The 17,983-nt window shown below is 39.9% G+C and overlaps 1 protein-coding gene across 1 annotated transcript; it reads right to left on the bottom strand.

The window, feature by feature from the left end:
• Positions 1-13,826: 13,826 nt before the first annotated feature.
• Positions 13,827-15,797, bottom strand: LOC130623149 (uncharacterized). The gene is made up of 4 exons (XM_057438638.1): positions 15,686-15,797; positions 15,363-15,555; positions 14,864-15,257; positions 13,827-14,009 (listed from the first exon to the last, which is right to left on the bottom strand). Exons 1-4 carry the CDS (start codon positions 15,795-15,797, stop codon positions 13,827-13,829), a joined length of 882 nt encoding a protein of 293 aa, XP_057294621.1.
• Positions 15,798-17,983: the final 2,186 nt, after the last annotated feature.

The raw sequence follows: 17,983 nt of genomic DNA, 5'->3' as shown, positions 1-17,983 counted from the left end.
CCTAATAAAAGCCTTACACGTAAATCACGTGGTTCCACGTGCCTGCGCTATTTACCATTGGTCTAATCCTTTCACTCTCAATTGACTACGACGTCCCAAATTGCTTTCCATTGCGTCATGTCTTTAAAACACAGTCAACTACGCATACACGCCTCTAAACGCTGTAATATGGCCTTTTGTTGCCTAATAAAGGCCAAACACATAAATCACGTAGTTCCACGTGCCTGCGCAGGTTACCATTGGTCTAATCCTTCCACTCTCAATAAACTACGACGTATCAAGTCATTTTCTATTAAGCCATGTCTTTAAAACACAGCCAACTATGCGCACAGGTCTCTAAACGCTGTAATATGGCCTTTTGATGCCTAATAAAGGTCTTACACGTAAATCACGTGGTTCCACGTGCCTGTGCTATTTACCATTGGTCTAATCCTTTCCCTCTCAATGGACTACGACTTCCCAAGTCGTTCTCCTTTGCGCCATGGCTTTATAACACAGTCAACTACGCGCACAGGCCTCTGAACGTTGTAATATGCCCTTTTGATGCCTAATAAAGGCCTTACACGTATATCACGGAGTTCCACGTGCCTGCGCAGGTTACCATTGTTCTAGTCCTTCAACTCTCAATCATTTACCACGTCCCAAATAGTTTTCCAATGCGCCTAAATCACGTGGTTCCACGTGCCTGCGCAGGTCACCATTGGTCTAATCCTTTTACTCTCATTTGACTACGACGTCCCAAGTCCTTTTCCATTTCGCCATGGCCTTATAACACCGTCAACTACGTGCACAGGCCTCTAAAGGTCGTAATATGGCTTTTGACGCCAAATAAAGGCCCTACACATAAATCACGTGGTTCCACGTGCCTGCGCAGGTTACCATTTGTCAAATCCTTTTACTCTCATTTGACTACGACGTTCCAAGTCGAGTTCCCTTGCGCCATGTCTTTACAACACCGTCAACTACGTGTACAGGCCTCTAAAGACTATAATATGTTGTTTTAATGCCTAATAAAAGCTTTACACGTAAATCACGTGGTTCCTCGTGCCTGCGCTGTTTACCATTGGGCTAATCCTTCCACTCCTAATGGATTTTCCCGTCCCAAGTCATTTTCCATTACACCATGTCTTTAAAACAGGGTCCACTACGCGCACAGGCCTCTAAATGCTGTAGTATGGCCTTTTGATTCCTAATAAAGGCCTTACCAGTGAATCACGTGGTTCCACGTGCCTGCGCTGTTTACCATTGGGCTAATCCTTCCACTCCTAATAGATTTTCCCGTCCCAAGTCATTTTCCAGTACACCATGTCTTTAAAACAGGGTCAACTACGCTTACAAACCTCTAGAGGCCGTAATATGGCCTTTTGACACCTAGTAAGGGCCTTACACCTAAATCACGTGGTTGCACGTGCCATTCGCAGGTTACCATTGGTCTAATTCTTCCACTCTCAATAGACTACGACGTCTCAAGTCGTTTTCCATTGCGCCATGTCTTTACAACACCGTCAACTACGTGTACAGGCCTCTAAAGACTATAATATGTTGTTTTAATGCCTAATAAAAGCCTTACACGTAAATCACGTGGTTCCACGTGCCTGCGCTATTTACCATTGGTCTAATCCTTTCACTCTCAATGGACTACGACGTCCCAAATTGCTTTCCATTGCGTCATGTCTTTAAAACACAGTCAACTACGCATACAGGCCTCTAAACGCTGTAATATGGCCTTTTGTTGCCTAATAAAGGCCTTATACATAAATCACGTAATTCCACGTGCCTGCGCTGTTTATCATTGGTCTAATCATTCCACTCTCAATGGACTACGACTTCCCAAGTCGTTTTCCTTTGCGCCATGGCTTTATAACACAGTCAACTACGCGCACAGGCCTCTAAAAGCGGTAATATGGCCTTTTGACGCCAAATAAAGGCCCTACACATAAATCACGTGGTTCCACGTGCCTGCGCAGGTTGCCATTGGTCTAATCCTTCTACTCTCATTTGACTACGACGTCCCAAGTCTTTTTCCATTTCGCCATGGCCTTATAACACAGTCAACTACGTGTACAGGCCTCTAAAGGCCGTAATATGGCCTTTTGACGCCAAATAAAGGCCTTACACATAAATCATGTGGTTCCACGTGCCTGCGCAGGTTACCATTGGTCTAATCCTTCTACTCTCAATAGACTACGACGTCCCAAGTCGAGTTCCATTGCGCCATGTCTTTACAACACCGTCAACTACGTGTACAGGCCTCTAAAGACTATAATATGTTGTTTTAATGCCTAATAAAAGCCTTACACGCAAATCACGTGGTTCCACGTAACTGCGCTGTTTACCATTGGGCTAATCCTTCCACTCCTAATGGATTTTCTCGTCCCAAGTCATATTCCATTTCACCATGTCTTTAAAACAGGGTTGACTTCGCGCACAGGCCTCTAAACGCTGTAATATGGGCTTTTGATGCCTAATGACGGCCTTACACGTAAATCACGTGGTTCCACGTAACTGCGCTGTTTACCATTGGGCTAATCCTTCCACTCCTAATGGATTTTCTCGTCCCAAGTCATATTCCATTTCACCATGTCTTTAAAACAGGGTCAACTACGCGCACAGGCCTCTAAACGCTGTAATATGGCCTTTTGATGCATAATGAAGGCCTTACACGTAAATCACGTGGTTCCACGTGCCTGCGCTGTTTATCATTGGTCTAATCATTTCACTCTCAATGGACTACGACGTTCCAAATGGTTTTCCATTGCGCTATGTCTTTAAAACACAGTCAACTACGCGCACAGGCCTCTATAAAACAGTAATATGATGTTTTGATGCCTAGTAAAATCCTTAGTCGTAAATCACGTGGTTCCACGTGGCGCAATGGATAACGACTTGGGACGTGGTAGTCTATTGAGAGTGGAAGAATTAGACCAATGGTAACCTGCGCATGGCACGTGGAACCACGTGATTTACGTGTAAGCCCCTTACTAGGTGTCAAAAGGCCATATTACGGCATTTAGAGGTCTGTAAGCGTAGTTGACGGTGATATCAGGCCAGGACGCATTGGAATACCATTTGGGACGACGTAAATCATTGAGAGTTGAAGGACTAGAACAATGGTAACCTGCGCAGGCATGTGGAACAACGTGATTTATGTGTAAGGCCTTCATTATGCATCAAAAGGGCATATTACAACGTTCAGAGGCCTGTGCGCGTAGTTGACTGTGTTATAAAGCCATGGCGCAAAGGAAAACGACTTGGGAAGTCGTAGTCCATTGAGAGTGGAATGATTAGACCAATTGTAACCTGCGCAGGCACGTGGAACCACGTGATTTACGTGTAAGGCCTTTATTAGGCGTGAAAAGCTCATTTTATGGCCTTTAGAGCCCTGTGCGCGCAGTTGACAGTGTTTTAAAGTCATGGCGCAATGGAAAACGACTTGGGACGCCGTAGTCTATTGAAATTGGAAGGACTAGACCAATGGTAACTTGTGCAGGCACGTGGAACTACGTGATTTATGTGTGAGGCTTTTATTTGGCGTCAAAAGGCCATATTACGGCCTTTAGAGGTTTGTTACGTAGTTGACTGTGTTATAAAGCCATGGCGCAAAGGAAAACAACTTGGGAAGGTGTAAATGATTGAGAGTTGAAGGACTAGACCAATGGTAAATAGCACAGGCACGTGGAACCACGTGATTTACGTGTAAGGCCTTTATTAGGCATCAAAAAGCCATATTACAGCGTTTAGAGGCCTCTGCGCGTAGTTGACTCTATTTTGCAGACGTGGCGTAATGGATAACGGCTTGGGAAGTCGTAGTCCATTGAGAGTGGAATGATTAGACCAATGGTAACCTGCGAATGGCAAGTGGAACTACGTGATTTACGTGTAAGGCCTTTATTAGGCGTAAGAAACCCATAGTACGGCCTTTAGAGGCCTGCGCGCGTAGTTGACGGTGTTCTAAAGCCATGGCGCATTGGAAAACCATTTTGGACGTCGTGAATCATTAAGAGTTAAAGGACTACACCAATGGTAACCTGTGCAGGCACGTGAAACTACGTGATTTACGTGTAAGGCCTTTATTAGGCATCAAAAGGGCATATTACAACATTCAGACGCTTGTGCGCGTAGTTGACTGTCTTATAAAGCCATGGCGCAAAGGAAAACGACTTGGGAAGTCGTAGTCCATTGAGAGTGGAAAGGATTAGATCAATGGTAAATAGCACAGGCACGTGGAACCACGTGATTTTCGTGTAAGGCCCTTATTAGGCATCAAAAGACCATATTACAGCGCTTAGAGACCTGTACGCGCAGTTGACTGTGTTTTAAAGACTTAGCGTAATGGAAAACGACTGGGGACGTCGTAGTCTCTTGAAATTTGAAGGACTAGACCAATGGTAACAAGCGCAGGCACGTGGAACTACGTGATTTATGTGAAAGGCCTTTATTAGGCAACAGAAGGCCATATTACAAAGTTTAGAGGCCTGTAAGCGTAGTTGACTGTGTTTTAAAGACATGATGCAATGGAAAGCAATTTGGGACGTCGTAGTCCATTGAGAGTGAAAGAATTATACCAATGGTAAATAGCACAGGCACGTGGAACCACGTGATTTACGTGTAAGGCCTTTATTAGGCATCAATAGGTCATACTACAGCGTTTAGAGGCCTGTGCGCGTAGTTGACTCTGTTTTACAGACATGGTGTAATGGAAAATGACTTGGGTCGGAAAAATTTATTAAAAGTGGAAGGATTAGCCCAATTGTAAACAGCGCAGGCACGTGGAACCACGTGATTTACGTGTAAGGCTTTTATTAGTCATTAAAACAACATATTATAGTCTTTAGAGGCCTGTACACGTGGTTGACGGTGTTGTAAAGACATGGCGTAATGGAACTCGACTTGGGACGTCGTAGTCTATTGAGAGAAGAAGGATTAGACCAATGGTAACCTGCGAATGGCACGCGAAAACACGTGATTTATGTCTAAGGCCTTTATTAGGCAACAGAAGGCCATATTACAGCGTTTAGAGGTCTGTAAGCGTAGTTGACAGTGTTTTAAAGACATGGCGCAATGGAAAACGACTTGGGACGTCGTAGTCTATTGAAATTTGAAGGACTAGACCAATGGTAACCTGCGCAGGCACGTGGAACTACGTGATTTATGTGTAAGGCCTTTATTAGGCAACAAAAGGCCATATTACAGCGTTTAGAGGCCTGTATGCGTAGTTGACTGTGTTTTACAGACATGGTGTAATGGAAAATGTCTTGGGACGGGAAAATCCCATAAGAGTGGAAGGATTAGCCCTAATGGTAAACAGCGCAGGCATGTGGAACCACGTGATTTACGTGTAAGGCTTTTATTAGGCATTAAAGCAACATATTATAGTCTTTAGAGGCCTGTACACGTAGTTGACGGTGTTGTAAAGACATGGCGTAATGGAACTCGACTTGGGACGTCGTAGTCTATTGAGAGTAGAAGGATTAGACCAGCTGCTATGGCTACGACATATTGAGGGTCCAAAAAGATTGATTACCCCCATTTTACTATAAAAAAAACGAACAAAATGCACCAGTTTGATCTGTTGTATATGCCCATGACAAGCGGTATAGGAACACGTACAAATATATCCTGACGGGGGTCGATGTAATTTCAAGATATAAGGTAGCGAGACCTTTAAAAATGAAAAAAAAACAGCGAGGTTGCAGATATGATCAAGGATATTTACAAGCCCGGTTCTCTCCGCTATCCTACAATTTTTCAAGTCGATAATGGTTCTGAATTTAAATCGGAGGTGACGAAATTTTTGAAAGGAAAAGATGCGAAAATTTCTAGGGCTACAATCAAGCACCATCATACATTTACTGCGTTCGTTGAGTCGTACAACAAAGTGCTTGCAGAAAGACTATTCAAACCTCAAGACGGCCAAGAGTTAGTTAGTGATGACTCCAGTACTATATGGATGACAAATCTGTACACTATAGTGAAGGATCTAAACAATGCCGAAACTGCAATGATCGGCATAAAACCGTCAAAGGCCATCAAGCTGGAAGATGTACCACTTGTGAAAAGTGAAGAGCTTGCTGAGGAAAAAACATTTCCCTGAAAATGGGTTGTATTTATATTTGTTACAACCTGGAGAAGAACATGGTGATCAGAAAAGACGGGCGACTGATGCTTTTTGGAGTAAGAAAACATATAGATTAGATCGCATTGTAGCGGACCCCAATAGTCGTGTGTTGTATTATTTGAAAAAAGGACCTGAGCGTAGTTTTGTTGCAGAAGAATTAATGCTAATCCCAGAGGATGTCGAAGTACCTCCAGAGCATGTGATGAAGTGGTAGATTTTTTTTTTTTTTAAATTTTTTTTCTTGGATTTGTCCAAGAAAAAAAATGAAATATTTAATCTTCCAGTGCCAAACACCTAAATCATACAAATCATCTCGAGTAAGATCGATCAGTCTGAAGTAGCATTGATATCGCTCCACATGCCCATCTTCTTCAAATCTGTTGAAGGCGTGCATACCATTAGAATTATCTATAACAAAAATCTGTTCAGAGTTCGGAAAGTGGTCGCTGAATCCTCAAGATCGTCCTCCAGCACCATAAGTTGTTCATCTCTGTCATCAAGATCATCCACGAGAAGTGCAATGCTAGCATCTTTTTCTTCGATTAGCTTGCGCTGCTCCCTCACCTCATCTTGGAATTTCTCAACACCTTCTTTCGTAAGCCATCTGGTAAGTTGTGCTGCCTTCGGTTCTCTAGAACGACGCATAATCGCTAAACCACCCTGGAATGTGACGAAGGCATCGTGCCAATTTTGACATTGCTTGAGGGGTGAGGCGGCCTCAACCCCATGATACCACGACGAGGTGTGGTTTTCACGTCTCTGTATGCTGCTTTTATATCTGGATCCCTAATAATCTACCGACATCGGCACGCTTGAAAAGAGGTCGTAAATGCCCATCGAGCAGAGTCTCGATGGCTCCGGCAGATACGGAGTTTAACAGGGCAAGTTGAGAAGACATTTTTATTTGTTCATTTTTTGAAAACCGAATTTTTTTTAAACGGGCCCCTACTAAAAGACCGTGTTTCGTCAGCAAAACTGTGTTTGGTTGGGTATACTCAGATTTAAGTATACCCCCGAGACCAGTAATAGCGTCACCTAAGCGCATTTTATATTTCTCAGGAACAAGTCGTTGAAGGGTGCCTACGAACCCGTCCACCGCCAAACAAGTGCTTGGCTCCGTGGATAGGCAGGTGGTCCACGGTAGGCAGCCTACGAACTCCTAATTCACGATGCCTGAATTCATCTAATTCTTCTCGGTGTGCCGCAGCGTCTCTCGGCGCCCCGCAGAGTAAGGCAATAACCAATAATAGTACAATGTTGTTGAGCATTTATTTAATATATATTTATTTAAAATTTGATGATCATTCGAGAATTTTATAGCTTCTAGGGTGCTCCAATCTTACGTATAGAAATCCATGTTTTGACTTTTTCAATTGATCCTTGATCTCTTCCCAGTCACTGATCATATTTGTTTCTTCATCGATCAATTTCATATCTGACCGCTCATGGGGGTACCAAAGGAACAGCTGTTTTTTCTGCCTCCAAATATTCTTCGGTAAACCGGTATACGATTGTGTTAACAACCAGAGACTATGCTTTCGATGTCTGCCCGAAATTGCTAATTTAAGAAGAGACTGTCGTTTCTTATCGAGATTCTCGTCTGCTATCACATCATCGATAATGAACAGAGTATCTTCACCAGCTAGCAGCGACGATAGTTTTTCAACCTATTCAAAAAGTTGATCCCTGGGATTAATCAAGAACACGTAATCATCTTGCCAAAGCGAGGATCTCTCAAGGTACGTGTTGTTCCATCGTATAGTTGGGCACAGGATAATGATCTTATGAAAATGCTTCTTGTATTCACCTTCGAGAAGGTCTAGAACACACTGTGTTTTTCCACAACTTGTCGGGCCTGAAAATATAGCCGTATGAGGCTCTAAAATTATTTGAAAGCGACTCTAATACTGAATGCTATGAAACCTACCATCTAGGAGGTTTTATTTGAGCATCATTCAGTAGATAGACATAACAGCTGATATTCCCCGTCCCATTGGCTTTCTTTGTCATATGTAAAGTGATACCATCACTTAACTGTTAAAGATATCTACCACTGTCATGAAGATTATTATCAGGACTTGATCGAAAATCGACAAAAAGGGCAAATCGTTCAGTTAGGAATTGGCCTTTTGTTACCTTGGATTCGTGGCCAGCAAATAGGTTCACAATTTGTTCATATTCCAAGCATCGCATGAGAGTAAAGTTCATTAGGTGATCCACAGTGATCGAGATTTTTTCAATCTTGGGGCTGTAAAATATTTCATCCCCGAGTAAGCTTTAACTTTCGATGGGTTTCGAAATAGTAATAGAATTTTTATTTATTTATCAAAATATTTATACAGGATATGTACATTTCAGTTTTAAAAAACTGCTATAAATATGTGTCCTGTTTAAAATATAAAAGTAATGATTTAAAAAAAAAAAATTATATATAAAATATGCTCTAAAATTACTATAGATATGTTAAAAAGTAGAAAACTATTCAAAAGAAAAATATTTATATAATAGACAGAGAAGATAACAAACATACCCAAACAGACTATATCCAAACAAATGTGAGAGAGAAGGGTAAATTTACTAAGTATATATTAAAAATAGAAAACTATAAAAAACCTTTTAAAAAACACCTTTTAAACTTTTGGCGGGGGTGTCGATTTGGAGATTATAGCTAGTATCCTCCTTTTTCATGGTGATCACCTGGCTGCGAAGGACTCTCTCAAGGGTATTGCACACTGACTGTACCGTGATACTAGACCACTTGCAAGCCCATTGTGGTTGACTTTATCGAACTCTAGTGAAATATTACTGATCTTGTACATAGCGTCTGCCGCTTTGGCTTCAGTAGACCTTGAGGCCGCTGTACCTCCATCTTTAATAACATCTTCATATTTGGCAAAATAGAAAACGAATTGGAGCCTATCGTGTAATCCAGGTTGATAGAAGGGTAGGTCTCTGATTAATTTAAACATTTTACCGAGTAGGATACAAAATATGTTAACATAGGTCGCAGAAATCGCCCTCTCCTCGACATTACCCACATGATCGCTGGCCTTCACTTGCAAAGCGCTGATAGTACCATCATTAGGGTTGATACCTTCTAGGATCAAATTGTTTTCACGCTCGAATTTTGATAACCACAAATCTCGATAGACAGCGAACACTCTGTAGCCGTTGATACTTTGAATTTCATTACTATTTAGTGTGATTTTCAAGGCCTGTACCAGACTCCTGCCAATATTGCTCACTATTGTACGCTTCGTATTTGTCCCGGTCAACTCCAGATCAAATTATAACCGAAGGCTTCCGGGGAGTATCACATCATTCTGCCCCATATTGGGAATATCAACATACAAGTCCTCGTTCTGATTGATTGTCGATGGATTAACAGTTGTTTGTGTTAAAATAAATGGCTGATAATCTAGGATATGAAAGAGACGGAGAATTTACACGTGAGGGCGATATTGGTGATGATGATGATAATGGTAATTTCAATAAGTCCTCAGACCTTGTCCAGCCTGGTACCAGCTTAACGCAAACATCTGAAGAGCGACGGATGCAGGGGGGGGACCAAACTAAGTAATATGAGGGTAGAGATCAAACAATCGAAGATCGACTCTTTTAATGAATATCTTGAGGAGACACTAGGGAAGCCAAAGGATGTGGAATTGGTAAAATTGAGCTATGACAAATTTAAATTAGATCGGAATAAACTCGGTAAACTAAAACTCCTCTATGATGGGATAGAGCTAACGATACGGGGCGGCGAGTTCAGGATCATCACCGAAATACAGAGGAAGTTAGGTACACATCGTATGAAGGATCTGGGCTTCGCCGACTATACTACGCCCAATAAGGGAAGCAAGGTTAGGAGTCGGGAGCTCATAGATGATCAATCCAAGGCTCGGGAGCACTGAATAGTGTTGATGAAATTGTGGCTGCCGGAAATATAGATAATATGGAAATTGAGACAATCTCACAGAATGTTCAGACTGTTCAGGATGAAACTGAGAGGCTCGTAAAGAATTTCGATGAAGCCTTTTCAACACGTGAAAGAAGAGGGCCTAATCTCCAACTTCAAACCCAGAAAGGGGCCTTGAATCACTTAGTAAACTTGTTCTTATAAATAGAGATATTGGACAAGAACAAGAAGAGATAAAGAGCCTTGAGGGGAAGAAGGAGAAGGAGGAGAAGGAGGAGGAGGAATTTCCTGAAGGAAATGAAAAGCAGATAAGGATTTGGGATAATGGTATTGTGGAAGCCAAAAAAAGCACTTGAAAAGCTAAAGGATCAAAAGGAAGCAACACAAGCGGCGTACGCCGACTTATCATCCAAAATTCACAGCCAGCTCAATGCTATTAAATACACGCAGATGAAAATCGCGGGGGAAGACACATCGCTCGCTGAAAAACTCAGATTTTATTCAAAGAACAAGGAATAACTATAGCAAGCATTGTTTCCGCTGTTGGATTGTTGATATCTACCATTGTGCTGCCAGTGACAGGATGTGGAGGAGGAGCAGCTGGTGCTGCGGCAGGAAGCGCTGGGGGTAGTAAAAATTTTGTACAAAAACAGCTTGAGAGACTAGGAACTTTTTTAAAATATTTAGCAGGGAAAGCAGGTGCAGCACTACCCGGTATCATTGATACAGTAGTTTTCTTCTTCTTCAAGGTGGCTGCAAAAGTTGTTAAATTTATAGCCAAGCACCTATACATGGCAATTGCAGCTGATGTTGCTGTTGTTGTGGGCTATATGGGTAGGAGTAAGGGCAAACGATCGCAAATATAACGTTGTATGTGAATAAAAATCACACGACTTGTCTTATTACTTAAACCATATGTAAAGTAAAATAATACCTACTCCAGTTGTTACTAGTACAGCCTTGTTGTCCGCATGTTGTTCCGCTTCTATTGCCCTGTGTTTAGGGATCACGTGGCTCACCTGTAGTGATTCTGCGGAGTTGCTAGTAGGCGAGCGATGCTTCGGGAGTACTTCCCTGTGTTTAGGGATCATGTGGCTCACCTGTGGTGCTCCACGCTTGCTCGAGGTCCCAATAGATTTCTTCACCTTGTTTAGATCGACTTGCACCCCAACGTTTACATTTGAAGGTGCGATCAAGACATTGTTGTTATATCCTTGAATTTTACTGATACGCAGATTCATGTCAGAGGGCAACATGTACACGCTGGGCATGACAGCAAAATTGGCTGGGGTTCTAGCATATCGGAGCACTTTTTGGTAAGTAAGGATGCTTTTGCTTCGGACTGAGACCCAAGCAGCATGACCACGTAGACGCGAATACTTTCACTCAATTTTGTCAGACCTTCTGCTGTATGGCCCTGGCTTGTTGGCATGATAAATTTTGCGTAATCTCCATCAACTTGGGCCACCATGAACCATTGGTTAGTGAAGCACCCACTGCTTTAAATTTATACAGAGCATGGGGACCTGCCCCGTATTCACGACATACTTGCCCGAATCCAGATGTTGAATAAGGATTCTTGTATTGACTAAACCCGTCGTCAAGAGGCATGGGCACTTTTATTCTTCCTAGTATACGGCGCATATAATAGTAGACATGAAATATAAAGATAGAGTTTGCAAGGGGTAAGGATCCTGTCATATTTTTGGCAGAAATCCCTAGTGCTGTTGTTGCGCAATGAGGTGCAAAATTAACCTGAATATTCCAGTAATCCAATGCTTTCCCATCCCTTCCAATTTGAACGGGATCGTTAAGGTGAGTCGTTGGAGTTTTGATGGGATACTTGCTAAACTCTGGGAATACTACGGGGATATGCCATTCTGTTGGAACATACAGATCCTGATGTTCCAGATTTGTGATACCCAGAGGCCATTCCCTCCTGTTTGATTTATATTTTGCTTTGGGGTTGTACGAATAAATATTCATCGTTTCTTTTCACAAATAAACATTAAACAACTCTTTATTACCGATATCGATAAACCTACAATTTTTGATGATTATCTAGGGCAGTGCACGAGGATCGCTCTAAAATCGATCAGTATTCGAGCTACCTGGATGAATCTTTTTAATGATAATGATTTTACTATCTGGAAATCGGCGTCTAATCAGCTCTTTACCCGGATGGAGATCGTGAAAGGTTTGTACAGGATCGTGGATCTGGCAGCTATTATCAACAAACAGGCTAATGGAAAGGTAGAGATATTTGTTTTGAATAATGGGTACTTCCGGCTTCGTGTAAATGACGGATTTAAAGTTGTTATTAGCAGAACACTGCAAGAGCTCTTGGGTTTAAATGAACCTATTGACGGAAAAAATTATACAAAAGGTGACTATAATGTATACTACAGGACCGATATTTACCAGAGACTAAATTTAATATGCCCTCAGTTAGGTGAAGATGGTTGTTTGCTTGATGGTAAGAAATTAAAAATTTTCCCGATGCTTCCCACAAAGGAATTGAATGGGAGATATGATTATTTGGAATTTTGACACCCCAGTATACCTTCCTTTGACAGGCTCGACAGATAGGCTCGAGTTCCTACTGACCGATCAATATCACCCTGAAAAAAATGTAGCTTTTACAAGAATCCTTATGCAAATTCTAATAGAACAAAGAAGATGGATACTATGAAATTATATCCTACATTATCACCAAGTGCACCCGAAGAGAATACTATGCAGGATGAAAGTCAAGGCTATAGATTAAAAAAGATTGAAGAGATCGAACAGTATCTGCGAATGGAAATCAAAGAGCGGGACAGACTCGCGAAAAAGTTCAAGATGCATGGGACTTGGGTTCGCTATTGTGACCATGGATTATTAGGTGTCAATGTCATCAGTACAGCTGTTGGATTTGGTGCATTAGCAACAGGATTTGGAGCTTCCCTGTGCATTGATATGGGGGGAATTGCATTAGCTATGGGAATCGGACAGGCTGGTCTGAGAAATGCTTTAAAAAAATTAAGCGTTAAATCACAGAAACATGAGAGCATCCGACTACTGGCCGAGAGTAAGTTGAATTCTGTCGTTGATTTTATATTCAAGGCTATCAAAAATGGTGTTATCAGCGATTATAAATTTATACATGCAAGAAAAACAGCGCTATATGGTGCTAATGGAGCAAATACGACAGCGAGTTAAGCGTATCGTCAATAACATCAATGAACAAGAGCGTGCCCAGTTACTTGCAAAAGGTCGACAGGAAGGTAAGGACGAATTTTAAAAAAAACTTTAATCTGTACAGCATGTCAGCGGTACTTAGATTTCCCGCCTGCTTATTCAATATAGAGTATAAGTTTTATAGAAAATATTTTTTCTACAAAGCTACATGCGTGTATAGTCAATCTCGCATCTTAGCACTTCACCAGTATCAGCATCGATCAGTACAGCCCTATCATGTACTATACGTCGCGATTTTTTAGCGAGTTGTTGCAAATAGTTTTAGAGATTTTTTTCATATGCAATTTCAACACAAAGTTTGCAATAAGGACCGTAGGTTCGCGTTGAAATATCCTTGTACATAGCTTTGCCTTAACAAGGTCGTCCTTATTCAGTGTAGAATAACGAGGAATTTTCAATAATTTGGCTTCTTTTCGACGTGCGTTCATTTTATTTCATATAGTAAACTAGAACTCTGCTAAACTCTCGTCTCCTCATCCTCGGATTCACTCAAATAAATCCTCATCCTGGGATTCACTCCAAAAACTAGTTCCATACCTTTCAACCTCTTTAGAACTCTGCTAAACTCTCGTCATCCTCAGCCTCGGATTCACTCCAATAACCAGCGCCATACCTTTCAACCTCTTTATACTTACATTCTTCCAAGTAGGTCTGTATGTAATAGTGGGACCCTTGCTTATAAATACTTCCTATTTTTATGATTGCCGTACATTCACAATCTTCCTGCGGTATCTTTTTTTATGAAAATTAGTTCGAATTTACCTTTAAATTCTTTCAATTTTGGGTTGATTTAACGATCTTTTTTCACACCTATGTTCAAGTAAGCCCAACTTTCCCACTCAACTTTTTTCAGGGTAGTCACCAAGATCGAACGACATGGTGAACGCTGAATTCGGACTATATTGAGATACACCCTGGGAGTAGATTTTTTGGGGGTTTTATTAGTAACGGGGGTAGTTTGCCGTCTTGGTCATGATATCCAATCGCAACCCGTTCATGTTTTAACATCCAAAAAAATAAATACAAAATACTTTAATAACCAAAAGGTTTTTTTCAAACTTCGCGAAATTGAAAAGCCAGATAAAAACTACTCCTGGAAGTTTTTATCTAGCCTGCAAGGGCAAAAATCTATTTTAAACTTTTTAATAGCCGCCTGAAAGCTTAGTAAAGATTTTTTTGATTTTAATTTTTCTGGTAGTGCATTCCAAATTCTTGACCCCAACACTGATGTTGTTTCATCGCCATTTTTAATACTCTTTCTCCTCGGTATGAAGAAATAGTCATTTGATCGATTATTATATCCTACGTCATGTTTGATGGTGAATAGATTTGAAAATATTTAAGGAGCTAAACCATTCACTACCTTTCACTAAACATTTCGATGCAGAGTTTTTTCAAATTTCTTTCATGAATTGAGACACTGCCATCTTTATCAAGTAGCTCTTGGAAAGATGATTTATAATTTGAGTAAATTATTCTTAAAGATTTTTCATGCACTCTATTAATCATATTTTAAGGTTTCGACTGTGGCACATCCACGTAAGAGGACAATATGAAAATTGCGAGAAAAAGAAAGCATTAAATACCATCTTTTTCTTGTTAATGTTCATATAGGGTGAAATTCTCGCGAGGGCGTGTAGCTTTTGACTAGCACTTTTACATATTGACCTGACATGTTCCTCAAAATTAAGCTTATTATCAATCTTTACCCCTAGTAACCTAACTGATGGGCTGCTTTCAATGATATTATTTTTCAATTCAAACTGTACTTTTTCATTGACGTTAAAAATTAGATCGCATTTTTCCGGATTTGCTTTAACTTGATTAAGTTCAAACCACTTAAAAATATCTGAGCTGGCTTTTTTCAGAGACTTTATAACATCATTTAGGGATTCACCTACTGTATAAGGTGTAGTATCATCGGCAAAACTTGCAAACTCAACCTCAGTTATCATGAAAAAAAGATCGCATAAGTATACGCTAAACAAAAGAGGTGCCAGTATAGAGCCCTAAGGTACGCCGAAGATTATGTCTCTCCAACAGCTGAATGAACTACCACTTTGTGTCCGTTGTCTTCTTTTATACAAATAGTTATATATAATTTTGAGAGCAACTTCGTCAAAACCATATGCATTGAGTTTTGCAATTAGTAGGTCGTGTGGAAGACAGTCGAACGCTTTAGATAGATCAGTTAGAAGTGCGCCAATTATTTTATTCTCATCATTGCATTTTCTCCATTTTTCCAGCATGGCCAGAAGACAGTGTTGGGTACTAAATCCTTTTCGGAACCCACATTGATAAGGTGAGAGAATACTGGTCGATTTGTTTAAAAATTGGCCTCTCAAAAATCTTTGAAATATTTTTTATGATGCTAATTGGTCTATAATTTTCCTTTGGTGTCCTTAAACCTTTTTTAAATATGGGTATAACATCAGCCTCTTTTAGAAAACCACCCTCAGATAAACATTTGTTAAGAGAAGAAAGTAGGAAATCAGCGAAAATTTCACAATTTTCTTTCATCAATTTTGTGGGAATGTCATTTGATTAAATAGCCTTTTTTGGATCTAACTCAGAAATAATTTGTAAAATCACACTCCGTTCAATTTTCTGGAAAGAAAAAGAGAAATTAATATTTTCCCTTCTTGTTTTAATTGCAATAAAACTTGGATGATTTTTGTATCTACTGCTTTTAAAACAGGATCAGTAATATTACTAGAGAACGAATCCACAGGCTCATACTGAGCAATATTAAGGTTTAGAACAATGTTAGCAAAAAATTCACTCATCACCTCTGAAACCTCTTGATCATCATTAATAATGTTGTCACCTTCCTGAAGAATAATTTTGTCACAGATTTTGACTTTATCTGAAAGCAGAGGCTTTACGGTTTGCCAAAACTTTTTATTATCACATATATCATTTGTTTTAAGACTACTGTAGTAATCTCTTAGTTTTCCTCAAAAAATCAACACAAAAAATTTCGTTGCTTATTGTATTTTTTTCTACTCTCCTCTCTTCGATCATTGAGATATTTATTTCTAAGTCTAGATCGTTCCATTATTGCTTTTGAGAGCTCTTTATTCATAAATGGAGAATTATTTCCAGGAAGAAACTTTTGTTTTTTAGGAGCGTGGACATTTAAAGTATGCTCACAGATTTTCAAGAATCTTTTCGGATTATAGTCATGAAAAACCTCTTGTGAAAGATTTTTAGTTAAGTCTGTTATGGATTTATGTTATGGACATTGCAAAACCTTTTGTAATCACGATAAAGGGTTACTTTAGGTGCTAATTTATGAAAAGATGACTTATTTACCACAACTGTCATTTTGTGAAAATCAGACAGTCCACTTTCAACGACGTAGGAATTTTGAATATTTCTTGGCGAATAAGTCAGGCATAAATCAATACATGTTGGTTTTGACGGATTCTTAAAGCATGTTGGAACAGTTATCAGACTCTTTAAGTTAAAATGGTTACAAAAGTCCTTCATAGCGCCATCTTTAACTTCTGCATTAAAGTCGCCCAGAATGAGAAAATGATCGTACTTAGAAATATACCAATTTAAATCCCCTTGAAGAGATGAGGGATGAGATTTCAAGTTAGAATGATGAGGATTGTAGCTCCAACTTAAAAGCTACTTTTTCTTGTTTAAAGTAATTTCGACATAAATCCCTTCAAAAGATGTTACTGTTTTTAGAAGATTGGCAGGTATATCTTCTCGTACGAAGAGCGTAATACCTTCACCATTTTTGTTACGATCTAATCTAAATGGTATTTTAAAACCTTCTATGAGAAACTGACGTTCTGAAAATGACTCATCTAACTTTGTTTCGGAGATCATTAATATGTCAACATTGCCTTTCACAATTTCTTTAAGAGCCTTAAATTTATTTCTTAGTGAGTTGATATTTAAATGAGCTACTATTAATTTCCTAAGATTTGATTTTCTTATTTCTTTCATCACTTGATGAAATTTTTTTATAATTCCTCAGGAAATAATCCGGAACATACTCGAGCGCCAAGGGATCCCTTTTAACTGCTTTGTTACACATTTTCTGGGAAATGAATCGATCAGGAATATGCCTGAGCAGGAGGGGATTTTTTTAAAGACTCTATTACTGTACTGTTCTTTTACCTAGCTGACTAAGATGAACCTAGATTAGTCTGACCGATCAACTATGTGACACACACGATTTCTTATATCAAAATATACCGCCATATTTATATTTCGTCTCCACGTCCTATCTCTCTACAATTCTCACCGTCGCCGATTATATACAAATACTACATCCTCTTCTTTCTTGATCGAATCCTTCATTACGTCATCGTGTTGTTCATCAATCGAACGTCGTCGTGTTGCTCATCAATTGAACGTCATCGTGTTGTTGATTCATCGTACGTCATCGTGTTGTTGATTCATCGAACGTCATCGTGTTGTTGATTCATCGTACGTCATCGTGTTGTTGATTCATCGAACGTCATCGTGTTGTTGATTCATCGAACGTCATCGTGTTGTTGATTCATCGAACGTCGTCGTTCCACATAATAAAACATAAACCATCACATAAGTAAATACATGATTAACTTCTTTGAAAAGCATTTTTTATTTCACATGCTTCTTATTTACATGTTCGCAAAGCGTGATTAACAAAAGATGTGAACATAATGTGTGTACTTCTTCATAAATGTTTTGCGTCCAGTATC

Source organism: Hydractinia symbiolongicarpus, chromosome 13 (genome assembly GCF_029227915.1).
Source record: "Hydractinia symbiolongicarpus strain clone_291-10 chromosome 13, HSymV2.1, whole genome shotgun sequence".
Taxonomy (NCBI): Eukaryota; Metazoa; Cnidaria; class Hydrozoa; order Anthoathecata; family Hydractiniidae; genus Hydractinia; species Hydractinia symbiolongicarpus.
Note: the sequence above shows the minus strand (reverse complement) of the source record. Positions and strands in the feature narration are given on the sequence as shown.

Coding starts and splice junctions, on each gene's coding strand:
- LOC130623149 (XM_057438638.1), bottom strand. CDS start 15,797: ATGAAAGAAAATTGTGAAATTTTCGCTGATTTCCTACTTTCTTCTCTT. Junction 15,556..15,685: donor TATACCCATATTTAAAAAAG/GTTTAAGGACAC, acceptor GGTTCCGAAAAG/GATTTAGTACCCAACACTGT. Junction 14,010..14,863: donor ACATTAACAAGAAAAAGATG/GTATTTAATGCT, acceptor TCATAAAAAAAG/ATACCGCAGGAAGATTGTGA.